This window comes from Myodes glareolus, chromosome 4 (assembly GCF_982192425.1).
Source record: "Myodes glareolus chromosome 4, mMyoGla1.1, whole genome shotgun sequence".
Classification (NCBI taxonomy): domain Eukaryota; kingdom Metazoa; phylum Chordata; class Mammalia; order Rodentia; family Cricetidae; genus Myodes; species Myodes glareolus.
This window is the reverse complement of record NC_142029.1, coordinates 75,024,003-75,050,994: the sequence shown is the minus strand read 5'-3', so window position 1 is coordinate 75,050,994 and position 26,992 is coordinate 75,024,003. Positions and strand designations below refer to the sequence as shown.

Below are 26,992 nucleotides of genomic sequence, written 5' to 3'. Positions count from 1 at the left end.
TCACCAGATGAAGCAATTATTTATATTGTTCTATTATTAAATAAAACTCAGGAGTCAGATATTGGGGTAAAAACCTGATCGCTCTGAAGAGTGACAGAGGAACAATCAGCTAACCCTGTCCCTCCACACTTCCAGACTGATAAAACCACACATCTTTCTAAGGCCCTCCCTACTACTTCCTGTGTCCTCCTATCTCAGTCCTCCAAAACCTCTATGGCTAATTCTGGCCAGCCGAATATTGACTTTGCCTTCTAATTCAAGGTTTAACTTTATTGGAAGCCTTGGAGTGTCAGTGAGAATAAATCTCCTGCAATATTTCCCCCCTTTTGTCTAAATAAAAGGGAATGGTTTTAATTTTTAATACAGTAATACTATATACAATAAGAACAACTATCAGGTATTGCCTATATAAAAAGGGAAGGTTTTAACTTTAATACAGTGATAATATATACAATAAGAACAACTATCTGGGATTGTCTAAATAAAAAGGGAAGGTTTTAAATTTAAACTGTACAACAAGAACAATTCTCAAGAATTATATTCATAATGTCCAGACAATTTGCATCTGGCAAATTCAGAGAATATACTATCTATCCTACATTGGTAAGTCCAAATTTTTTAACTTAATTCACTTTATATCATATATTACCATCCTAAAAATATCTTTTTAGACATTAAAACATTTTCTTAGATAAATAACTTAAGCTTTTATATTTCTCAACCTTATAAACTTTACATCTCTTTTGTAGATTTTTTCCTCTGAATTTGATAACAAAGAAAACTGTAAAACTATAGCTATCTATTTATTCTTCAACCCCGTCAGAGACTCAAGAAGGATATAATATTGCCTGAGTAAACAGGAAGTGCAGAGGAAATGACTTCCCAAACTATAGAGATGACAAAGACAGCTGACTGCCCGGACAGTCACCCAAGTTTCCTCTACAGCATTTGGGCGTCCATCTTTGGCCTAAAGGACTGGAATATCTGACTCTTTTCTGTGAAGCAGAAATTTTGAAGAACTGTCCTACCTCATCTTGGCAAAGCTCAGTAGTCACTTCCTTTTGTGTCCTGCTTGTCCAATTTGGACAGCATGCTTTCACCAGTAGAGGCAAGGCAGTTTCTTGCCCAGTGTCTAAATTTGCCACAATAAAATTAAACTCCTCCATGGGCTGGAGAGATGGCTCAGTGGTTAAGAGCATTGCCTGTTCTTCCAAAGGTCCCGAGTTCAATTCCCAGCAACCACATGGTGGCTCACAACCATCTGTAATGGGGTCTGGTGCCCTCTTCTGGCCTTCAGGCATACACACAGGAAAAATATTGTATACACAACAAATAAATAAATAAACATTTAAAAAAAATTAAACTCCTCCATATGGAGGTTCTTTGATGCCCATCATCTATTTTTGCTTGTTTGTTTGTTTTTGTTTTGTTTTAAAGTAAATTGGTGCTGTCAGGAGTAAACATGTCTCATTACTATGTAAACTCTTAGTTATTAAAATGTCTTAAATGCCATATTCTTTAGGGTTCTGAAATGTTTGAAGACCACTTATCTACCTAAAATATGTTTCACCTTGACAACATATCTAACATAGTCACACATTTGATTGTTGTAGATGACTAACTACTAACCTGCATTTCTTATTATCCTGAATAGCTTTCAAGGACTAGAACTCTACAGTTAAATTTTTAAATGAACTGAATAGGTACAATACTTTAAACAATAGAAACATGTATACAGTATGTTCTAACAAAAATAACCTTAAATTTGTATCAATATACAAAAATACCTTAACCAAGAGCAGAAACATATATACAATACGTTCTAATAAAAATAACCTTAAATTTGTATCGATAAACAAAAATCCATATCAATGCAAAATACTTGAGTCTACTAGTTGTTTTATAAAGTAGATTTAATAATCTACTCTTTTATCCTATCATTCCCATATCCCCCCTACTTTCTTTTCAGAAAGAGATTCTGGAATCTAACCTCCTTTGCTTAACTTTTTCTTTGACCACGACCATTAACAACTTGTAACCAACCCCCCTAAACAATGACAAAAATCCATAATCCACAAAACAGCCAAAATCCACTCACCCCATCTCTTAGTAATGTGGGTATTGTGTTTTTAAATTTACTTCCTGATGTCTGAAAGAAATGGCAACTTTAGGAGACCCTGAGAAAATGTAGATAATGTTCAAGTCCTGGAAGAGCTAGCTCTTGTCCAGTCTCAATGTGAAGGGTTTATCTGAAGTCCCAACTGGAGACGTCTATGAGGCTGAACCATCTTAGATAACTGTTTTAAAGTTGTCCTGAACAGTTTGTAGTCCAAAGTTGATCTTTGGGTAGTGTTTGTCAACTTACGGCACTACCACAATCCAGGTGGATTTGTTGTTGCAGCGTCCCATCATCTTCTTAGAAACCTCAAAGGTCACTGCCAGGAATGGTCATGGGTCACTGAAGAAAACTTACACACTTCAAATGTCATATTCAGGAGATCTCCAAAAGGCTAAAGAACCACATTTTGTTAAGTACATCCAGGGTATATAAGCTTAGTTACTAGTTACCTGCTTCAGACTCAAGCCCAAAATCACTTACAAGAGCTAGATGAAGCCTAATTCTAAAATTAGTTAGAACTCATATGACCACTAATATCAAGTGAGAAATATATATATATATATATATATATATACATATATATATTCCTATAATTTTTGAGATATTTATATCTTAATAAAAGTTTTAAAAAGTCAAAATAAAACCAAAGGATTATAAGAGTAGTGATAATGGAAAAGTCCCATACCAGGTGGCTTTTCTGACATGAGACAGAGATTCTGGATTTTCCTTTAACACGCATGCTTAGGTTTAGAGAAGGAGAGAGTCACACTCCAACTCCTAAGTTTTGAGTTTTAATTGAATTGGGACTACAAAAAGATCATTTGCCTTATATGTCTTTAGAAAACAGCAAAATAAACATTTGGGAAGATTTGTAAATTTTTAGCCTATTAGAAATGTGTCATTATAGACCATTATATACCATTAGGCCAATTTACTCTTTTTGGGGGGGGGGGAATTTTCTCTTAATGATTCATCCTTTTTCTTACAATGTCTTATTTGTTCAGTAGTCTTCAGATTCCTTAGTTGGATGCTTTTATTCTCCTGGAAAGACAAAAACAAAACTCTGCCCCAACCCTAACTTTGGGGAGTTTCTTTTTTTGGCAGGTTATATCTGATAAAATAAAAGGCATTTGTTAGTCTTACAAGTGAGTTTAGATTGAATGGCCACATTGTTTAATGAATTATTGCCTCTCCTAATCAAGAGGTCTCTCTTGTTTGAATCTCATTTTTATCAATCTTGATAGTAGTTTTTCTTCTCTTATGCAAACAAAAGCAAAACCTCTTCCCCAACATAACACATACCCTGGTTCCCATTCTGAGGCCAACATATCTTTGAAGTATGTAGGCTGATTTAATTTAGTAGTTGTTTTCTACTATCCAATGTCTCTCTGCAGCTGTCATTCCTTTCTCATTAGCATTTAAAAATTTAAAGTTAATAAAGCATTGTGTAATCTATCTCTTGGGGGTCTTTATTAGCCTTTCTGTTTATTAAGCATATCTTTTAAAGTATAATTAGATCTTTCTATAACTACTTGTCCTGTAAGATTGTGTGGTATACCTGTAATATACTTTATGTTGTAATACACAAGACATTGTTTAATTTTACCAGAGACATTTGCTGGAGCATTGTCAGTTTTAACTTATACAGGATTTCTCATAATGGTCATACTTCTAATAAATGTTTAATTACAGAATCAACCCTTTTCAGAACTCAAAGCAGCTTCCCATTGAAATCCTGAATATGTATCTATGGTACGGTATACATACTTAAATTTTCCAAACTCCACAAAATGAAAAACATACATTTGCCAAATTTCATTTCTTTGGGTACCTTTTGGGTTACATCCTTCAGGTAGTAGACTTTGTTTATACAAAGAACAAGTGGGACATTTCCTCATAATTTCCTTGACTTGTTGCCAAGTGATAGAAAAGTATTTCTTCAAATCCTTGCTATTAACATCATGTTTCTTATGTAATTCTGAGGCTTCTAGCACATTTCTTACCAATAGCTTATCAATTTCATCATTACCTTGTGCTAAAGGGTCTGGTAGATCTGTATGGGATTTAGTATGTGTTATATATATAAGGGATTATTTCTATTTTTGATTACTTCTTGTAGTTGAATAAATAACATAATTAACAAGGTTGATTCTAATAATATATTTAATTATATATTAATATCTAATAATTAACAGTTAATTCTGAATCATATGGAGTAAGTTCATTGGTTTCAATATGTAAAACAACTCTATGCATATTGAGTCAGTAATATATTAACAAGTCCTGGAAAATCTAATACCATAAAATTCTGACTTTTGAACAGAATAAGGGCTTTGAGCCACTTATTTCTCCTGACTTATTTTTTCCTGACCTGTTTTTCTGATTTATTTGCATCAGAGGCTCTAGAAATTGGTGTTCCTCATACAATGTGAGAAAGAATCCAATTAGTTCTTTTCATAAACTGAAATCTCTTACTTTTGGGACACTTGTTGCTACTCTTTCAAAAAAAAAAACTACTGCAAGCTCTTTTGAAACAACTGATTCTCTAAATCTCTTCAAATATTAAACTTTTACAGAACTTCAGCTAACTTCTGTATAGCCTTGGGGATGCCTATCATCTGGTGGTCATTCTTGTATGGTAACTACTTTCCTAGGTAGAAGCTGAGTTGTCAGTCCAGGTCTCTACCTGGCCTCCCTACCACCCCCCCATACACACATCACTGTTTACACTGCTGTGCCAATGAAGGGCTAGGACCAGCTTTTCCAAGTGCTGTGGCTGACGAGGGGTAGGACCACCTCAACAAATTACTGAACATCAACATGACTTCAGGTGGCAGCCCAGACCATGGACATCCACAAGGCCTTTGGTGGTAACAGCTTCCAACTGCAGTAGGGCCACAGGCCCAGATCTCATGGTGTTCCAGCTCCACTTCTCTCAACAGCAAACCAGCTGCTCCTTTTCTCTCCCATCTCTCCACTGTGTGCTCTATCCCTCGCATCTCTCCTCCTCTAGTGGCATGTGTCACAGCCACTTCTGGCCACCCCAGCCTGCCTTCAATGTTCTTTTTAAAATTAGTTTCTTGGGTTTGTGAGCAGGTATGCATGTGAGAGTATGAAGGTTCTTTCCACCATGTGGGTCCCGGGGAACAAACTCAGGTTGTCAGTCTTTATAGTAAGTACTTTAACCCATCGGACCAACTCAATAACAAAAACCAGTATTCCAACCTAAAACTTTTTAACTATCAATTTCCACAGGAATAGGTACCTATATTAATTTATTTCTTGATTTCTGCTACACAGTGATTCCAAACTATATTTTTATATGTAACTAGTTCATATATGTTCCTCTGAAGGACATAGCCAATGAAACTACTCTCGTGTGCATGTTAGCTTGTTTTTGAAAGAGGGTCTCCCATGGTCCAGGCTAGCCTCTGGTCCTGGTCTTCCTCCATCCACCTAACAAATGCTAGCATTATAGTCACAGGCCACCATGCTCTGCTTACATATCTAGTTCGGTATAGCAAATTAATGTTTGCCCCCTCATGCAAATTACCTATTTCAGGAACCTATTTCAGGCACTGCAGCAGCTTCTAACAATAACTCACAGATGAGAATCATGTGACGGTGAGGGATTGGTTACCAAATACAAAATCCACTTTATTATTCTAGTTTGGAGCATTGAATCCAGGGTTTACACGTGGCACAAGCTCAGTCTACCACTGAGTCATACTTTCAACACTCCAGAAAGAATTCTTTATATGAAAAGTATATACAAGCCAAGTGTGGTGGCACAGGTCTCTAATCCCAGTACTCAGAAGGCAGAGGCAGGTGTATTTCTGTGAGTTCAAGATCAGCCTGGTCTACATAGTAAGTTCCAGAACAGTCAGAGCTATATAGTGAGATCACCTCAAATAAAGGCAGTGGCACTATTAGGAAATGTGGCCTTGTTAGAGTAGGTACGACCTTGTTGAAGGAAGTGTGTCACTCTGGGGGTGGGCTTTGAGGTCTCTTATGCTCAAGCTATGACCAGTATCACAGTTTACTTCCTGTTGCCCGTGGATCAAGATGTAGAACTCTCAGCTCCTTCTCTAGCAGCATGTCTGCCTGCCAACCACCATGATGACAAACCACTGAAACTGTAAGCTACCCCAATTAAATGTTTTCCTTCACATGAATAGCCATGGTCATAGCGTTTCTTCCCAGCAACAAAAATCCTAAGACAGTACACATACACATATTTATACACATATGATATACATGTGTATATACATATACAGGGTCCTTATATATACATGAAAAATGGGCAAAATCCCTTAATAAACAAAAAATACATAAAGACACTCAACATCATTATGGAAATCAGAATCACAGATTTACCACCTTCCACCCACAGGACAGCTATAATAAAAATAGGAAGTACAGGTAAGGATGCAGGAAAAAAAAAATCAAAACTCTCATCTACTCTTGGGAAGAAATCTGGAAATTCCTCAACAAGTTAAAACATGTAGTTCCACATGACCGCACTCCTAAGTCTGTATATGTGTGTTTGTGTATATATATCATACTTACACATATATATACATACACACAAATATCTTTAGAAAAATATCATCCACCAAAAACCTTGTATACTGGCTATTCATTGCAGCAATATTTATAAAAATCAAAAGTGGAAACATTTTGTAACCATCAAATCGTCATTAAAATGTGTGTGATAACCACACAGAAATATTAAGTCAAAAAGAGAGAAAAGAATGTTGCAACACAACTAGAGTTTGGAAACATGTGACATGAAAGTAGCCAGACACAAAAGGCCATGTTAGTTGACAGTTGTACTCACATGACATCAATGTCAAAGTAGCAAATCCTGGGAGGTGAGAAGTCGGGCAGGAGTTGTCCAGGGCAGAGGTAGTCAGGGGAGTGACGAGTGACCAGGAATGGAAACAAGGTTCCAGTATCCATATGATAACAGTACTTCAATATCATTGTTCTGAGAGCTGCACAGCTCTGAGATGTGCTAAAACACATTGATTCTACACTGAAAGGACCACATACTCATACTATGTAATTTATCTCAATAAAGCTACAGGGGTTTTTGATTTTAAGAAAACACTGAACATCTTCACAGCTTCTTTGAGTCCCAGAGCTAGAGCTAGTGGCTTTGCTTTTGCAGGCTTGAGTCAAGTTACAGATGACGGCTGTGCCTAAGGCCTGCCCAGGTAGCTTCCTTTGCTGCTGGTCTGGAGAAGGCCTCTGCTTTCACATGCCCCAGAAAGAGCATCTTTCTTCACACCAAGTCATCCTGGAGGGAACTGCAGCCATGTCTTTTATGAATTTTCAGGAGCCACATGATTCTGACACATCCTCTTGGGGACACAAGCTAGACCTTACTCTGGGAGGGGACTGCCCAAGGGCTTGAATGCCAGAGAGCAGGGATGAAAAGAGCTACCCTCCTAGCTACCACACTTGATGCTAATGGAGACAATGATACTAACAGCTAAGAATTTTGTGGCATTCACTATATATATGCCAGGCCGTTTTAAATGCACAGTATGCCCATGAGGTAGGTATTCTCTCTATTTCACAGAAGTTAAGGCACAGAGGACAGCCAGAGTCAGCTTCCAGAAGCATGGCGCCACTGCCCAGCCTTAGAAGACACACAGCACTGCTTCCCAGTCTTACTTCCCATATGTGCTGCCCATCTGCAGCCCTCGACTGACACCGGCTGACACTGAGTTTTCATTCTCTGCAAGCGAGAGCTGTCTGACCACAATAATGGCTGCAGAACAGAAAACGGCGTAATTTGCATTTAGTTTACTGGGAGTGAGGCAATACCCTTACTAGCTATCTCAATTTATCTTTTTCCAGTTTTCAGTTGTCTTTTCCGTCCTGATTTGTAGAGTTCTGTCATACAGTCAACCCTTCATGTATGCAATCCCTCGTCACTGTGTTGGACTGCCAGTGCTTTCTCGGCATCTCCAGGCATCTTTAGCTCTGACATGACCTGCTTTGTTGAAGGAAGAACCCTGCATTACGCAGCAGTCAAAGCAATCACAGACCGTGGTTTGAACTGCTTCACATGGGGTGCAACCCATCGCTTGCTCCTACCAGATTTTATTACTCGCTGCTGGGGTCACAAACCCAGGGCCCCTCATAAGAGCCATCTTCTGGCTTCACGGCACTAAACTTCATCTGGGTCCATAACGGCTTTAGGACCCACTTCACTTCTGTTCATACAATAATAAAAATAATAATTTTCTGAGCCCTACTAGTCACCTTTTCCACAAACATGTAGCATCCACTACCTCATCACACACCAGGTTCCAGGATTCCTGAACCCGTTTTAACACTAAATTCTGATTTGCACAGAAGAACGATTGCCACTCCCGAAGGCTTTACCCACACAGCTCGCTAGATGAAGGAAAACACCAATCACTAACACTCCCAAGACCCCAGGGAGTTTAATACTACCTGGAATTCTTCCCCAAGCAGAATATCTAGTTAGGAAATGATTACAAAAAATAAATATGTGTTTATTTTTAAAAATAAGAAGAAAAGCACTGGCTAAGAACAAGCCCTGGGATACAGAAGTCGCTGTGTCCTGCCAAAGCCAGTCAGACAGCATGGACACAGCCAAGGGTAGGTGCTTAGTCCAAAGGTCAGAACTGACCACGAGTTGCTGGTCTGTGTCTAGCAAGACAAGCATTAGAGCTGGATGTCGAGCTGTCCTGTGCCACCACCACCACAGCACCGCACAGCCTCGGAGAAGCTACATGTCCTCCACACTCCACTTGTAGGCAAGCTCCTCCACAGCCTTCTTGCTGGCGAGTCTGGCAAAGCGCTTCTGTTCGAAGCCGTTGGATCTGCAATCAAAAGAGAAGTTTTAGTCAGCCAGAACCCGGAAGGTTTATTTTAAAGTGGACAGGGAAGTTACTCAAAGGAATACATCTAAGCCATATGCAATAACATCAAAGCAACAAAACATGCAAATTAACCACTTCTCAGTCCCTGTTCAGACCTATCGCCACGCTTAAAGAATTGCTTAAAACCTTCACTATTCCCTACAAAGGCTTGATACAACTAAGCCTGAAATCTCAGCTATTTCAAAGGCTGAGAAGGAAGATCACAAGTTCAAGTCCTGCTTGGGCTACAGAGTTAGCCCAAGGTCAGTCTAACAACTTCATGAAGCCCTGTCTCAAAAAAAAAAAAAATAGTAAAACAGCTGGGCATGATGGTGAACACCTTCAGCCCCAGCACTCGGAAGGCAGGTGGATCTCTGTGAGATTGAGGCCAGCCTGGTCTATAAGAGTGAGTTCCAGGACAACCAGGGCTGTCTCAGAAAAAAAAAAAAAAAGTAAAATGAAGGCTGGGAATGTAGCTCAGTAGTAGAGATAGAGCCCCTGCCTAGTGTGTGTCAGGCTGAACTCAATACACAGCACAAAAACAAAGACTCAACTCCCTCTCGGTTGATGGTCCACAAGCTCCATTAATTTAAGCATGACTGAGTTCTCACTGGAAATTAAGTGCTATGGATGTGGCTGAGTGACACAGCACCTGTTCTGACAAACTCAGACAAGTGGCACAGACAGATGGGGGGAGGGTAGTAAAAGGATCAGGAAGGACTGAGCAAGCCACCTTGTGGGAATGGTCCCAAAGCTATGTCTGAATTCAACAGATGCACAGGCATAGGAAGAAGACCCTTGGCCTGGGCAGTGCTCACCGGTGTGGCCAGAGCCTAGTGCGTGACAAAGGGAATGGCCATGAGTCAACACTGAGCGCCAAATCCCCGTGAGCTTAGGACACGGTAAAAAAAAAAAAAAAAAAAATTGGCAGAGGCAGGCAGATCTCTGTGAGTTTGAGGCCAGTCTGATCTACAGGAGCTAGTTCCAGGACATCCAGGGCTGTTAACCAGAAAAACCCTATCTCAAAAACAAAACAAAATAAAAACAAATAAACAAAAAACATTTCATTGGGGAAAGATGAGTTAAAATTGCATTTCAAAGACAGTGCTCTGGAGATGTGTGACAAGAAAATTACTACAGTCACATGGGCAACAGATGAAGGCAGAGATTCCAAGGATGGCAACAGGGACATGAGAGGCAAAATCAGCAGGATTTTGGCTGACTAGTCACAGTCAAAGGAGGAGGACAGTGTGCCTCACCAGTTAGTTACCAAATGACCAGAAAAATGGGGATGCCATCTCACAGGCTAGCGAGCACAGGAGGGAGGAAGCATAGAGGAGTATGCTCTGTATGTGTGAGCTGCATTTGAGGCACCTCAAACATGCATGGGCAGAAGACTCTACCATGCTGATGAACACACTAGTCTGCATCAGACTACAGATCTGGAACCATGGACAGACAGACAGACAGACAGCAGCTGGAGGCAGCCTGAAGAACAGTGAGGGGCTACAGATGGAGAACAGAGAAACCCCAGAGACTAACAGAGAAAGGGTCATTCAAGACGGGGTCAAGACATGACAAGGAACCAAGAACAGGTCATTATGGAAGCCAATTCAGGGGTGAGGTTTAAGTAAACGGTGGTAAGTGGACCACAAATCTCAAATTCCCTCCCCACCCTTCTTTCTCTGCACTGCCACCACTTTCTTATTTGTTTTTCCTATGAGACAAAACATTTGTACACACACAAAATAATATTACACACATACCTTCACACACACACTCACACACACATACCTTCACACACACACTCACACACACATACCTTCACACACACACTCACACACACATACCTTCACACACACACTCACACACACATACCTTCACACACACACTCACACACACACACACACACACACACACACAAACACACGAGAACTCTGGGAGACAAAATGACTGAAAAACATACTCAAAAGAAGATTAAATGAATAATAATTAGAAAAAAAAGAACTAGATTAGCCAGGCATGGTGGTGCACGCCTTTAATTCCAGCACTCAGGGGGCAAAGGCAGGCAGATCTCTTTGAGTTTCAAGGTCAGCCTGGTCTACAAAGTGAGTTCCAGAACAGCCAGGACTGCTATACCAAGAAACCCTGTCTCAAAAAAATCAAAAACAAACAAGCAAACAACAAAACTAGGTCTGCAGAGTTCTAAGCCTGGTGTGCAAAGAAAGTCAGAGAAATGAAGAGCATAGTAAGCACTTCAGCGGCAACGGCCAGCAGCTGCACCGACAGCCACCTCTGGGTGTGGAGCAAGTAAGACTTCGGGAACACATTCCTGCCAAATGTCCTGCAGTGTGACCAGAAAAGCACAGCAGCCAGCTAGCCAGCAACCACAGCCCCTCTATGGCTCTCTACCAACAAGAACTGGAGTCTTGGAATCCAGAAGCAGCCTGAGGGACAGAAGACAACACCTTAGGCCAGCATAAGGTGGGAAGTAGATTCCAACCCTCAAACAGCAATTATAAAACCTGCACAAAATAAGTTGTGATCGAAGGCACGGGTGAGTACTAAAGCAAGAAAAAAAATCCAATGGGAGTCCTTCTGCCAGAGGGCAACTTCTCAATCCACACAGCAAAAGTAGGCCACAGGCAGAACCACGGCCTGACTGGCTTGAGGTGTTAGTGGCAGTGGGAAGAGATGCCACAAAGTTAAATCCTGAGATAGAGACACTGCAAAGGGGATAGACCCAATTATCTACACCAAACTTCACGGCGAGCTTTGGGGAATCACTATGCATGCACACAGGATACCCTACAGTGAAAGTGCAGCATCAGAGGCAAGGTGTTAAAGTGTCCACTGCAGGGGAGACAGGAGTTCAATGTAGACCACACCCATAGATAAGAATCAACAGAGAAATTTAAGAGAATCCAAAACTCTACAATGTATCACTCACAAAGAAAAGATCTACCAATAAACCAACAGGAAATAACACATACTCAAAAACATATTGTTAGCCAATTATGGTGTCACCAGCATGCAATTTCAACATTCAGGAGGCTATGGCAGGAGGACCCTTGAGCTCAGGACCAGCCTGGGCTACATAGCCAATTCTAAACCAGACTAGCCCACAGAGTGGGGTCCTATCCCAAAAACAGAGGGGAGAGATTGGGGAGGAAGAGAGCAATAGGCTATCAACAGAAACCAATCCTGTGAACTGAATGTTGCAATCAGCAGAAGGAACTCAAAACGCCATTTATATACATTTTCAAAAAAAGAGAAAGCTGTCTCTAAATGGGTAAGCAGATGGGAAATCTCGGCGGAGATATGCGAGCCATCATATGGGAACTCTGGAAGCAAACCAGCTGAAACAAAACACAACCGATAGCAACTGACAGAAAACAGCAAAAACATCAGGCCACAGGTTTTGGAAACTGCAATGCCACCTTAGCCTAACAGATTTTATAAAGTACCACGTTCCCAAGTAACTGCAGAACGTATATCAAGTGCAACAGTCACAAGGGAGACTCAAAAGAATATGAAAATATCCTGGACCAATCCATTGTGAATTTCAGAGTAACTTCTCAGTATACCAAGTGATTTTCTGACAGTGCACAGTGAAAACATGACCATTTGGAGGTCTGCAAAGCTCAGCAGATCTACATGTCACACATGACCAATACATGCAATAATACCATGCATGGGCAGAAGATGCAAAGCATAAAAAGTCCATGGGCTGGAGAGATGGCTGCCCTCCAGAGGACCTGCGTTTGAGTCCCAGCACCGTACTATAATTCCAGTCTCGGGAGACGCCCTCTTCTGGCTGCCCAAGCATTCTTCCCACATAGACATAAATGTAGGCAACCACCCACATACAAAAATAAACTTAAAGGGGGGGAGGGGAAGAAGAGACTACAAATTGTGTATGCAAGCAATGGTGGCACGTGCCTTTAATCCCAGAACTTGGGAAGTAGATGTCTATGAGTTCAAGACCAACCTGGTCTATAATAAGAAAATTCCAGGTGAGTACCAGGGCTACACAGAGAGAGCCTGTCTCGAAGAAAAGAAAAAAGCCACAAAGACCACAAATTTTAATGCAAAAATATCAAAAGTTCTTTGCATGTTTCAGACCCACATAAAAGTGTAAGGAGCTAGCTTTTGTTCTTTATTTTACACCTCCTTTTCTGCTGGTGACACGACAGGCCGTACTTCCCTCCTGCACTTCATCTAAACACGTCACAGTAGATAAATTCCAAATCTAGCTCTCTACTATAAGCTAGACATTAATTACATTTGCAAAAAGTTAAATCAATTCTGTCCTTTTGGTTTGTTGGAAAATAAGTATTTTTCATTAAATGTAATAGTAATTATATTAGAAAATAGGAACTTTATTATTTTACATAGTAAATAAATGCTTTTAAAAATATACTTAAATTTTTAATACAGTGACTATAAATATATAATCAACATAAAAAAAGCCTTTTGGGATCTTCAATAGCTTCTTTCAAAATTATATGTGTGTTCATATGGGCACATACACACTCGAATGTGTGGAGGAAGGAACAATTTTCAAGAGACGGGGTTCTCTTATCACGTGGGTTCCAAGCCTTGAACTCACATCATTAGGCTTGGCATCAAGCGCTTTCACCCACAGAGCCATCTCACTAGCACAGAGTATAAGAGGGTCCTGAGATTTACAATTCTGAGAATCATCATACTAAATGCTAATGTCCTATGTGGGCACCGAGATGGGACCTGTGACTGGCAGTAGGCAGGAGCTGTGCTGGCAGTCAGGAAGCCTCGAGTACACAAGTGAGGTGGCAGGGCTCAGACATTACCTCGGACTTCCTCCTACGACAGTGAAGAGAATTTCTGGTAAAGACACAACACAGAGAAGGATGCAGCACACGAGCCTCGTCCATCCTCTGACCAATGTTTGAAACAAAGTGTGTCCTGTCAGAGCTGCTTCGGTTATCTGTCCTGAGCTTTTGAAAGGACACGGAAAGGAATAGGAGAAATACCCCAAACCTTAGAAACTCAAACCTCAGGAACTGATGTACACAAAGCAGGAGAGAGTGGGGACAAGCATAGACGGATCTAAGATGGCACAAAGCCAGCTTGGTTCCCATGCCTGCATCCCCAGTACTCAGGAGGTGGTGAATGAGCTGAGATCAACTGGGCTATGTAGTGAGACACTGTCTCAAAAACAAAAATGAAAAAAGAAAGAAAAACAGAGAAGAAAGGTTAAGGCAGGCAAAAGAAGGCTGGATGGTGATGGTGCATACCTTTAACCCCAGCACTTGGAAGGCAGAGGCAGCCATATTTCTGTGAGTTCAAGGCCAACTTGGTATACGGAGCAAGTTTCAGAACAGCCAACGTTACACAGAGAAACCTTGTGTCAAAGGAAGAAGAAAAAAAAGAGCTAGGCAGAAGAGAAAAGAAAAACAGAAATCACACCTACCTGTCCACTCCATCCCAGCGGTATCCAGGCCAGATATTGAATCTATTGGGAGGAGGTGCAGGACCATTATAGCGCGGCCTCACTAAAGACAAAAATGAGAAAAAAGAAATTAGCTACTGTCATAATTTGATTCAGAGCTGGATGGCAATGGGAGAAAATTCTTCAAGAGAGTTCCTATTGTTTTGAACCCAAGCTTCCAACAGGCATTACAGCTGTGGGCAGGCTCCTCTGTTGAAAGCTGTGTCCATGCCCTCTTAACCCACCTTCAGCTCCGACAACTCCCAGGCTCACCTTTCTTATGCTTGTTCTCCTTAGCCTTATTCTTCTTAATGAAGTTGGCCATCGGGTCCCCCTCTCTCTCTTGTTCTCTCAGCATCCGATCCAGATCTTCATCATCGATATAGCGGGCCAGAGGCTTCTGCATCTCCTTCATTGCATCCTCTACATTTTGCTGCTGCTGCCGGCTCTGGGCAAGCCTGGGCAAAAAAAGAAGCATCCTGGGTAACCATTTCCTCCTACACTGAGGGACTGCAATGCCACTCTGCAGAATTTCCTCTTTGTAGCAGCAGAGGCTAATAGTGTAAAAGCTCAGAATCCCAGCACCTGAGGCTCATCCCCAGATCAGCTTTGTGCTCAGAGGTGCTCTTACCCTTTGCCCCACTGGGCATAAAGCTCATCTCGCTCTGAGTCCTTCTCTGCTTTTCTCCTCTGCTCCAGGCGTTCCAGCTTCAAATTCCTCTTCCGACCAGACTTGTCTCGAAACACCGTTTCAGCAAATTCAAACTGCGCTATGATGAGAAATCACATTTTTAAAGATAAACACCAAGCATCACAATCAAATAACATTCTAGCACTCAAGACCAGCTGCTTGGGATCTTCATGCTAGTAAGAACGCTGCAGTCAGGCCACAGTGGCTCCTACCAACACATGCACATCAGGATGACTGAGGTTAAAGTGCTGCACAAAAACCTGAGTAGACACACGGAAGCAATGAAAAGTTTCAACTAGCAAATACAATAAGCCACACTTAAAAACAGAAAAGATAGAGAGCTACACGAGCTGGAAGTGGCCCCTGAATGCTCTCGTTTGTACCTCCAAGGGCTGTGGTGTCTTGGTCCTGTTTCTTGAGATCCTGCTGCTCCCGCTGAACATCAGTCACCAACCCAGTTTTTGCTCCAGAATACATACGTGCAGTCTGTGCAAGAGAATAGGAATACATGTGTGCAGTCTGTGCAAGAGAACAGGAATACATGTGTGCAGTCTGTGCAAGAGAACAGGAATACATGTGTGCAGTCTGTGCAAGAGAACAGGAATACATGTGTGCAGTCTGTGCAAGAGAACAGGAATACATGTGTGCAGTCTGTGCAAGAGAACAGGAATACATGTGTGCAGTCTGTGTAAGAGATGAGGCTACAATCAACAACTAGCAGGAGGCAGCTAGTTGGTTGTATGTCTGATCATCAGCAATAGCCAAACCAAAACCTCTAGTTTCATATTCTCATTATTGACCACAGGCTCACACCATAGGGGGGAATTTCTAATCTCATGAAACACTTTATACTATTAAATTTTAAAGTAAACAGAAAGAGAAACACGCAGCACATAGAAGAGGATAAGAACACGCAAGCTTTCTTTCTCTTTTTAAGATAGGGTCCCATACAGGACAGGCTGGCCTTGAACTCACTTATGCATGTTTCAGAAAGGAAGCTAAGGATTACAGGAATCAAGTTTCTTGCCCAACCTCACAGATACTAAGTAGCAGAAGGACTTAAAGCTATGATTGGTCTCCTGGGGTTCTGTGCTTCCAACTGCACTCTGCAGGCTGTAAGCCTCAGCTTATTATTAAGAAAACAGGTGGTGGTCTGACTGTCCTATCAGGTGGGAGGACGCAGGTGGGTCAGAAGTTCAAGGCAACCCTGGAGTACTCTCCAAACAAAAAAACAGGGAGGCTTCTGGAGATACTGAAACTTGTGGCATTACAAGGCTATAAAAGGCCAGAACCTCCTAGGAAATCTGGTACAAGCTGGGCACTCCTGATCCAAAACTGGAAATACACAGCAGTCCATAATCCAAGATTCTGAGCATCATTTTGTGCGGTATCTGCAAAGCCTTCAAACCTTCAAGCATCTGGATAAGGCATCCCCAAGCCTCTGCTCACAAGTCCAGCTCATGAGTCAGAGCCATGCTGTCATCAGACAGACTTACTGACCTGAGTCCTGGCTCTCCGGCTGCAATGGTTTTGGTGTCTGTAAAGACAGACGGGAGGACAGATGTGTCTGACAAATCCCTACCTTCTTCCCGGGACGGGGGCTCCTTCGAGGAGGAGAGAGGTCAGAATCAGAAGATTTGGTCCTCTGTCTTCTCCGGGGTGGAGAGAGGTCAGAGTCAGAGCTCCGGCGTCTCTGTCTATTCCGTGGCGGTGACAGATCTGAGTCAGAATCCTGGTGTCCTGGATTTTGTTTTTGCCGTGGAGGAGAAAGGTCTGAATCAGAGGCTTTTTGGCAGACACCTAGGTAGAAAGGCAGTCAAAGTGTGACTCCTCTGTTTCCTAGGTGAAGAACTTGTATGAAATTTCTAGGTTAAGAGAACCTAGGAATTAAAGAATGGGATGGTTCAGAGGTAAAGTGAACCCAGTATGTAAGACCCTGGTTTTGGTCCCAGAACAGATAGAAAAAAGGAAGATAAATTAACCTCCTTGGAAGAATATTTCTAAGAATTTACCAAGTACCAGGCAGTGGTGGCATACGCCTTTAATCCCAGTACTTGGGAGGCAGAGGCAGGCAGATCTCTGTGAGCTTGAGGCCAGCCTGGTCTACAAGAGCTAGTTCCAGGACAGGCTCCAAAGCTACAAGAAACCCTGTCTAAAAAAAAAAAAAAACAAAAAAAAAACAAAACAAGAGACATGGAGAAAACAAAGGCTGTGTCCTGGCCACCAGTGTGTGTGAACTTTGAAAAGTATGTGAAATTTCAGACACTCATCTATACTTTGGTCTACCACTGCCACTCTGTCCAGAATCAACAGCAGAGTTTGGAGTCAGCCCTCGTGGTATGGCAGAGTCAGGAAGGCCTGGAGTAGAAAGGCCTGGAGTATGTGCTAATGTCCTCAAACTCAAGAATAATAAAGTAATTTAACTTTAAAATCAAAACAGTTGCTAGAACAAATGCATGGGTCTGCTCTCGATGACAATGTCACTGTTCACCTCCTGTAGTGGATACCAGGTTGTAGCAACGGCCACACATTCTGACCTAGCAAACAACTGCTCAGTTTTCTAGGAACCTGTCACTTAAATCCCCAAGAGATCTAAGATAAGAAACAATCCATAGTTGTTCCAACAGTATATGTACAGGATGACTGTCAACTATCATAAGAGCAAGGCCCTGGCTACAACACTAACATGACAGTATCTGAATGACAGTTGGTGAAAACAGTTCTTTCTTTGCATCTGTTATTACTGTATGTGTGTGAGTGCAGGCGCCCACACGTGGAGGATAGAGGACAACATTCAGACTCAGTTTTCTCCTTTCACTGCACTGGTACAGAAAATGCTTTTACCCACAAAGCCACCTCGCCTGCCCCATCAGTGCCTTTTTATGGGGTAGAAGGGCAAGCAAGAGCACATAAGAACTTTCCTCCCTACCCCTGGAGTTTTTAACTATAAGCTTAGCCTCTCGTGTTTCAAAATGTTTCCAAAGAAACTCACTCTCATACTCAGAAGATCAAGTTCCTCTTACAAACAGCCATATGCTCACCTTTAGGATCAAGCTGCTTCTTAGCTCCAACATGAGCCTTTGCTTGCCGTTTCCGTGGAGAAAGGTCAGAGTCCTGCCCGTACTTGCTGTTCTTGGAGAGTGATGGATGAGAGGGTCCCAGCCCCCTCTGGTGTACAGTCTTGCTAGAGGATCTTTCCACAGCTTTACTACTTTTAGTTCTGGACAGTTCCAAATCAGGGGAGTCATGACGGGCCCTCCTGAGAGGCTGTGGGTCTGCAGTGTCAAAAGTCCTCCTATGTGTGGCTGTGTCAGGGGAGTGGTTATGGAACCTTCTGGGGGGAGAGACACCTGAAGAACCAGGATGGCCTCTCCTAGGAGATACACCTGAAGAATTACGATGAGACTTCCTGGGGGGAGAAGCGTCTGAGTCATGGCGGACCCTTCTAGGAGATGTGTCTGAGTCATGACGGGATCTCCTTGGGGGAGAGGGATCTGGGGTGTCATGACGGGCCCTCCTGGGAGGAGATGGATCCAGGGTATCATGACGGGCCCTCCTGGGAGGAGATGGATCCGGGGTATCATGACGGGCCCTCCTGGGAGGAGATGGATCCGGGGTATCATGACGGGCCCTCCTGGGAGGAGATGGATCTGGGGTGTCATGACGGGCCCTCCTAGGAGGAGACGGATCTGGTGTATCATGATGGGTCTTCCTGGGAGGAGATGGATCTGGGGTGTCATGACGGGCCCTCCTAGGAGGAGATGGATCTTGCTCATCATGACGGAGATGTCCATCTTCACTGTGGTCTAAATACAAAAGCAAACAGTCAGATTCCCCACAAGAGTGCTGTGCACATCTCACCAGTTTAAAAACAAGGCCCAGAAACACCATCTCTGAACTACTGGAAAAGCCCATAAGGTCTACCTGGCTCCTGTGCTTAGGGGCAGCAAAGCAGCGCTCACAGACAACCTAAAGAGTAACTCCTCTCATGTCCTCCCAAGACCCCAGTGTGCAAAGCACTTAAAGCACGTTTATTCATAGTAATATAGTAAGCAGGGCAGGTGATCGGATCTAACAGACATGAAAGCAGAAGTTCTGGGGATCCCCTAAGGCCACCGTTACTCAGAGGAGACATGCCCAATCCCAGTCATTTCCCAGGGATTCCTGCTGCCATGCAATCAGATCATTTACAGGCTTAATGACTTCTTTTTCAAAAGGCACAGTGACTAAACTTGTACTAAGCATTCAATCCATGTCACTATGCTCCCCTTTTAAGAGGGGAAATCAGGGAAAAAAGGAAAAAGAAAAAAATCAAACATTAACTGTTATCTACTATGGAGGAATGCTTTATACAGATTTCTTAACCCTCACAAGCCTGGGAAGCCTGGGCCTCCATGCTCTTCCTCTGTTACTCATACAGTCCTTCCAAAGTCCTGCTATTACCAACTGCTCCCTGTTGTGGACCAGGGAGGACCGGGGCTAAAAGGCTTCTAAACAGTCATGGTCTAACAAGTCAGCCTCTAACGCCCCGTGTCCTCCTCCAGAAGTCCTGACACCTTTTTCCCACAATTGTCACAATTACTGACACAATGAAACAAGCAATGCATTCCTCTAGAGCAGCAGTTCTCAACTTCCTAACGCTGTGACCTTTTAACACAGTGCCTCATGCTGTGGTGACCCCGACCATAACATTATTTCACTGCGACTTCCTGTCATTTTGTTACTGCTATGATTTGTAAGATAAATATTTATTATAATGTAATTTGTAATATGAAATAATATAGAAGTAATATGATATAATATAATATCTGATAGGCAACCCCCAAAGGGGTCAAGAACCACTGCTCTAAAGCAAGAAGGGTGATAGGGACCTGTCCTATAGACCAGACATTTAGATTATCTGCTGTTGACACTCACCTCCCAGGAGCTTCCATTTGGCACTGGAGCGGAAGGCCTCCATCTGCTTCACCTCTTCTGGACGCTCATCCACAAACTCAGCCACCTGCAGGAATGGGGCGCTACAGTAAGACTGCAGAATCCGGCCAAGGAGCACTCGTCACAAGAACCTGGGCCTGTGCTCCTAACACACGCAGGCCACTTACCCTGTGGCCATCAGGAAACATGCAGCAGTGCTGTTGCTCCTGCCCCATGAGCACGGTCACTCTAATGACTGCAGGCCTTCCTCTGACAGTCACTCTCCCATGCAGACACCTTCTTAGTAATCGTGCTGGCACACAACGGCCATGTGCAAGTGAAAAATTCATTCCTTCCACATTTTTAGTTTCCACGCACAGTGAGAACATGGCCTTCCTAACCTGCCTATCGCTAATCAAAGATTCGGCCCTTACGAAGCCTTTCCTGTGATTGGTCACAATGACAGATCTTGAATCCAACTAAAGGGAACTACCGGCCATACACCAAATCACAAAATGTTCAGAGACAGCCGCCAAACTTCCTGATGAATGATAAACATCCACTCATAGAATCAATCCTCCCTGATGCAGAACTCACCTTTCAAGTCAGTCCCTGTATTATGCAACAGCAAAAGAACAATCGTGGTTTTACTGAACCCACACCTACCCTCAGAGGACTTTTACTCCGCCCTAACTCTGGCCTCTAATCCCTCATCTTCAACGCGGCTGGCACAGTAAACTGCAGTTACATGAGCAGCTGTGCAAGCGCAGTTCTCCTGTTCCGTTCCTCACCACAATCCTGCCAACAAAGATCCGAGGCCACCAACCAGCAAACTGTGCCTCAGAGAAGGTAAATGACCCTAGGCTAGCCAACCGTAAAAATGGAATTCAAACGCAGGCCATCATTCCTCTATACTACTTCTGCTCCCCAAGTCCCACCATCACTCCTCATACAATCTACTCTGAGCTCTACTCCTGGGCGGTTCTGGAGACCAGGCTGGCCTCCAACTCACAGAGATCCGCCTGCCACTGCCTCCCAAGTGCTGGGATGAAAGGTGTGAGCCTCATCACTGAGCTCAATGCCCTTATTTCTAAAAGCAGAACTCAAAGGACTGCTCTGAGGACTGAATGAGATCCTTTGTGTTCACTCGGCAGTGCCTGGTACATGGTTCGTACTCAATAAACTAAGTCTACCAGTCATCCTCGCACGCAGAGAATTGCTTGTTTCTCCCCCTGGTCACCTATCATACCTGAACAGTGTTAGGCTGAAAGATCAAAATTCAAAACCTTCTGCTGAAAATTTATCACATTCACACCACCACACAGTCAAATACTTTGGGATCATTTGTACGAGCATCATAGACAAAAACAGCACCAGACAGCTCTTTGTGTCACCTCTTCCCTTGCTCAGCGTCCCCTACAGCTTTAGCCCACACTGGGGAGTCAAGGATGAGACACCTGGATCATTTCAAAGTTCTGACAAGACTCCAAGATACATACCACAGGCAAATCTCCATCCTCTTCCTCCTCCTTTTCCGGCTTAGTGGTAGAGATAGCTGCCCAGCTCACATCATCATCAACAATCCGCATTCTAGATGGGAACAATAAAAGGCTCAAAAAGGCACTCGTTCTGGGATACAGGCCTATGTACACTAGCCTATTGGTTTTGTTACATTTATTTATCGTGTGTGTATATGGGACGGTATATTTATGTACTACAGCACACTACAGCACACATATGGAGGCCAGAGGACAACTGCAGGAGTTGGTTCTCTCCCTCCACCATGTGGGTTCAGAGGACTGAACTCGAGTTGTCAGGCTTGCTGGCAAGCACTGAGCCATCTCACCAGTCCCATATTGGCTTTTAAAGTTCAAAAGTATGGCTCAAACCGGGCGGTGGTGGCACACACCTTTAATCCCAGCACTCGGGAGGCAGAGGCAGGCAGATCTCTGTCAGGGCAGGCTCCAAAGCTACACAGAGAAACTCTGTCTTGAAAAACCAAAAAATAAAAATAAAAAAATAAATAAAAAAAAAGTATGGCTCAGTCTTTGTCTATATGGACTGTTACTGTCAAATCACTCCATCACTGTCCGTCATTTGTTTTGTTTGTTTTTGGAGACAGAGTTTCTCTGTATATAATAGCCCCAGCTGTCCCTGAACTCACCCTGGAGACCAACCTGGCCTCAAACCAAGATCCACCTGCCTCTGTCTCCCAAGTGCTGGGATTAAAGGTGTATGCCACCGCCTGGTCCATCACTGTCCATCTTGGATTGAATCAAATTTCTTTATCAGTTTTTACAAATGCAGACCCTTCCCTCTGCCGGGCCCACTCTTCTCTCCCTTAACTAGGGATCTCATTTTCTTTGGGTTCTGACATTGAATAGCTTCCTTGGATGTATTTTTCTTGTTCATTGTCTCCTACTCCCAAGCTGGAAATCCCTTCACACACTCTTAGAATGTTTTCATTTGTATTTATCAAACAAGTCAAATCAATTTATTGTATCACTGGTTGTATAAAGCCCACATTCCCATTAAACTCTAAGTTCCAACAGCCAAGGGCTAGGACATTCTTTTATTTGTTCATTCCCCCTGCTTGGATACTCCCCACTATGGTTAGGTTCAAACCCTGTTCTCCTGCCCCAGCCTCCCCTGCGCTGGGATTAAGTATCTAGCACCACATCCTGCTGGCTAAGGCAGTCTTGTTCATCAAGGCCTCTTCAACACAGCTGTCACAGGAGATAGTCAGCCCTCCATACCAATGGAGTCTGCAACTGCAAATTCATCCTACCGCAGATTAAAAATACCCAGGGAAAAGAAAATTACCAGACCGGGCAGTAGGGGTGCACGCCTTTAATCCCAGCACTTGAGACAGAGGCAGGAGGATCTCAGAGAGTTCAAGGCCAGCCTGGTCTACAAAGTGAGTTCCAGAACAGCCAGGACTGTTACACAGAGAAACCCTATCTCGAAAAACAAAAAAAACCAAACAAAAAACAAACAAACAACAACAAAAAACTCAAAAGAACAAAGAAAAAAAAAGAAAAGAAAAAGACAGACAGACAATTACCAATGTATTGAACAGATACAGACTTTCTTATGCCCTAAACAATGTAACAACTACTGGCATACCATCTGCCTTAGGGCTCTTACTGCTGTGACAAAACACATTGCCCAACAGGCAAGTTAGGGAAAAGATTTATGTGGCTTACACTTCAGCATTTCTTTTTCATCACTGAAAGAAGTCAAGGACGGGAACTCAAACCGGGCAGGATCCTGGAGGCAGGAGCTGATGCAGAGGCCAAGGAGGAGCTTACTACTGGCCTGCTCCCCATGGCTTGCTCAGCCTGCTTTCTTACAGAACCCAGATCACCAGCCAGCCCAGGGATGGTACCACCCATCATGGGCTGGGCCCTCAAGCATTGATCACTAATGAAGAAAATGCCTTACAGTCAGATCTCATGGAGGCATTTCCTGTGCTAAGGCTCCTTCCTCTAACGACCCCAGCTTATGCTGAACTGACACACAAAACCAGCCAGTACACCATCTACGCTGCAGTGGGTGTTGTAAGTAACCCAGAGATGATTTAAAGAGGATGTGAATAGTTTTTCTGCAAATACCGTATCGTTGTGTGGAGGAACTTAAGTACCTGTGGACTTGAGGAACCAGTCCACCAACTACTGAACGACGACGGCAGTCAATAACATGATCCACACAGATGAACTGCGCTGCAAAGAGGTATTTGAAAAGCCAGGAACACATGATGCATCTTTAATCACAACAGCCATTTCAGACGAACAGTAGTGTTCAGGGTCACTGCTTTAAAGTCTTGGACACTGAGTCTCAGAGAGATGAACTCTCTTGCCCAAGACCACGCAGGTTATAAACATAAACTAACATGGCTGGGATTCAAACTCTAGTGTTGTTACAAAGCTTAAACTTTTTTCCCTGCATGGCATTGCTTCTTCTTACAAGGACGTCAACCCACTGAATTTGGCATCCACCTTAACTGGATATAGGCTCAATTGGTAACACCCCCAAGAGTCCATCTCCAAATGATGTCATGCTGAAGTTCCGAACGAAGATAAGTCTGGGCAAAGGAGGAATTAGTCTACCCACTTCAATGGGTCCCAAAATTTTCTCAGCTGAGATATGGGAATAATACTGTTAGATCACGATGCTGCCCCAATGGAGGGGAGGGGTGAGCTACGCTTTATATTCTATCTAGCTCCTTCTCTAAGCTGCTAAGCTTCTAGCAAGTAGCAGACCCAAGGTGGGTATAAGAATGGTATTAGTTTCCGGAGTTTTGACCTTGTATTTAAAATAGCACCTTCTTAATAAGCTGCTAAACTTAGGGCCGCTGCTCTAAAGTATATCGGGAATTTCCTTTGTTCTGTGGGCTGATGTTGGATCTCCTATCCCAACCTTTCCAGATTCCGGGGGCCAAGTCACTACAGGGTATTTCATCCGAAATCTGTCTCAGCACACCTCACTTTCGAACCTGGAAAGTAAATTATTTAAAACAATGTCTTCTTCATCATCACAAGGTTCTGAAAGTTATACAGTCGAAGTTTGTGGAAAAGGGCCAGACACATGAGAGGAACTGCACCCATGTTAACTGATACTGTTAGTAGATAAGAGTAACAGGATTTGGATCTTTGGTTCCAGAACAATTCCTGATACTTTGAAGCCCCCTGAGACAATTTTTAGACCCTAAAATAAAATTTAAAAAAAAAATGCAAGCCCTGGGGCTTTGAATGAGCTCCACTATTCTGGGGCAAGACTTTTCAACCTGTTCGAGGGACAATGCAAGGTTATAAAAGCGGGAAAACAGTGAGGAAAGTTCCAGCTAGCCTTAACACAAGGAAGGCGCTGCTCAGAGGATGAGGCCTGAGCTGCCGGCGGTGGCGCCCCGGGGCAGTGGAGCGGGGCCTGGGCTCCGGCCGGGGTCGGCAGCGCTCGGAGCGCCGCGCGGGCGGGGAGGAGGAAGAGCTGCGGCCAAGGCGCAACGGGGTAGCACGACGTCCCCGCAGTTCACTCACCCCTTGCCAGCGGCGCCTCCCGGCTTCGGTCGTTTTTTGCGCCTCTTCCGAACGGACTCTGAACCTCCTTCCAGGCCAGCATCTGCCCCAGACAAGTAACGCTTCAAATACTCAGCCTTGGAGACCGGAGGAGCTGCCGCCATGGCAGCGGCGAGGGCGGAGCAACGGCTCGGCGCAGGGGACAAAATTCTTCTACTGGAAACGGATGGGGGTGGAGCCACGAGCGGAAGTCCTAAGCGTGAGACTGGTAAGTGTATTGACTCTAAAATAGCCTTTGAAAGAGTGTGGGTGGGTGGCTGGGTGGGTGTGTATGTAAAAGGCCGGTTTTGCTTTCCTGTTACGACACACACGTGCAACACCCTCAGCCGGCACTGTCCCAGCCAGAGGCCACAGGCCGACTTAACTAGATCCTGCCCTGATGGCTTCTACGCCAGAAGAAAACTCAGATCAGACAGAGCACCTGTTTGAATATGGGGTCGATCATAATTGCACTACCGGAGGCAAGTTATTGAACAGCATTTTAATAATGGATGCTATGCCAAATGCTTAGAAGTGTCCAGCACAATTAGTTTATTTCCGACAATTTTATTGGTATAAATTCTTTTTGGTGGATAGTATGCTGGAACAGGCTTCTAAATACCATTTAGAGGGAGTCAAACAAGTCCCACCCCCAATATTCTGATATTTTGACTATGAAAAATGAATAGGTTTCATCAAATCTTTACACGTTTGGTATTTCCTCAAGAAAATGGTATAAAATCTTCTCAATAAAAATGACATGGATTTGATGTCAGTGTGGCAAAAAAAAACTAGGAAGATTCTGGTACTTCTTCTATAGAGGGTTAAGCGTTTTGTGAATCTTCACTTGACCCCCACAGCTGTTTCTTCTTCCATCTAGCACTGGGGATTGAACCCAGGAACCTGCACATGGTAGGTAAAAGTTCTAGAGCAGAACTCCATCCCTCACCCCTTTCTGAATTTTGAAGACAAGATCTTGCTAAGTTGTCTGGGTTGATCTTGAATTTGTTATCCTCCTGCCTCAGCCTCCCAAGTAGGTAGACTACACACATGCACCACCATGACCTAACCTTTGGTTTTATTACCTTCTTTATAGATAAGCTGGGAGAAGTACTGGAGCCCACCCATTTTCACACTGACAGATTCTGGTTTCTGCCAGTAGAGGCCAGCAATACGGGGAGCAGTTTGGGTTGCTTTGCATTTAGACAGGGTTTCTCTGTGTAACCTGACTGGCCTGGAACTCAAGAGATCTGCCTGCCTCTGCCTGATGTGAGGAGGAAAGATAGAAAGTGACACAATGGGTATCCAACGTCCCCCTCTAGCTTCCACATGCACTTACATCATTACACACGTGCACACGCGTGCGCACATTAAAGCTCTGAAGTTTAGGAGTCATTTGCTAACCTGGTCTTCAGACTCTTAAAAACTTCACTTTTGGGGCAATGGTGGTGCACACCTTTAATCCCAGCACTCGGGGGGCAGAGGCAGCCGGATCTCTGTGAGTTTGAGGCCAGCTGGTCTACAAGAGCTAGTGCCAGGACAGGCTCCAAAGTTACACAGAGAAACCCTGTCTCAAAAAACCCAAAAAACTTCACTCTTACTCTCACAAAAAGTATGCCCTTTCCTTTCCACATCACCCTGACATTCTCTTTCCCTTTTCTGGTATTGTCAGTTCCCCCTCTAAACTTTTTGGGTTTTTTTTCCAAGACAGAGTTTCTCTGTGTAGCCCTTGTCTATCCTGGAACTCACTCTGGCCTTGAACTCAGCACTTTCCTCTGCTGGGATTAAAGGTGTACACAACCACATCTGGCTTCCCTGGCTAGACTTTAAGCTTCACGA

General features: G+C 43.4%; 1 protein-coding gene across 1 annotated transcript; it reads right to left on the bottom strand.

Moving 5' to 3' along the window:
* Positions 1–8,631: 8,631 nt before the first annotated feature.
* Bud13 (BUD13 spliceosome associated protein) lies at positions 8,632–25,313 on the bottom strand. The gene is made up of 10 exons (XM_048417479.3): positions 25,136–25,313; positions 21,599–21,689; positions 20,103–20,187; positions 18,227–18,991; positions 16,768–16,985; positions 15,569–15,671; positions 15,126–15,264; positions 14,768–14,952; positions 14,477–14,558; positions 8,632–8,982 (listed from the first exon to the last, which is right to left on the bottom strand). The coding sequence occupies exons 1-10, from the start codon at positions 25,276–25,278 to the stop codon at positions 8,889–8,891; spliced, it is 1,905 nt and encodes a 634-aa protein (XP_048273436.3). The 5' UTR covers positions 25,279–25,313; the 3' UTR covers positions 8,632–8,888.
* Positions 25,314–26,992: the final 1,679 nt, after the last annotated feature.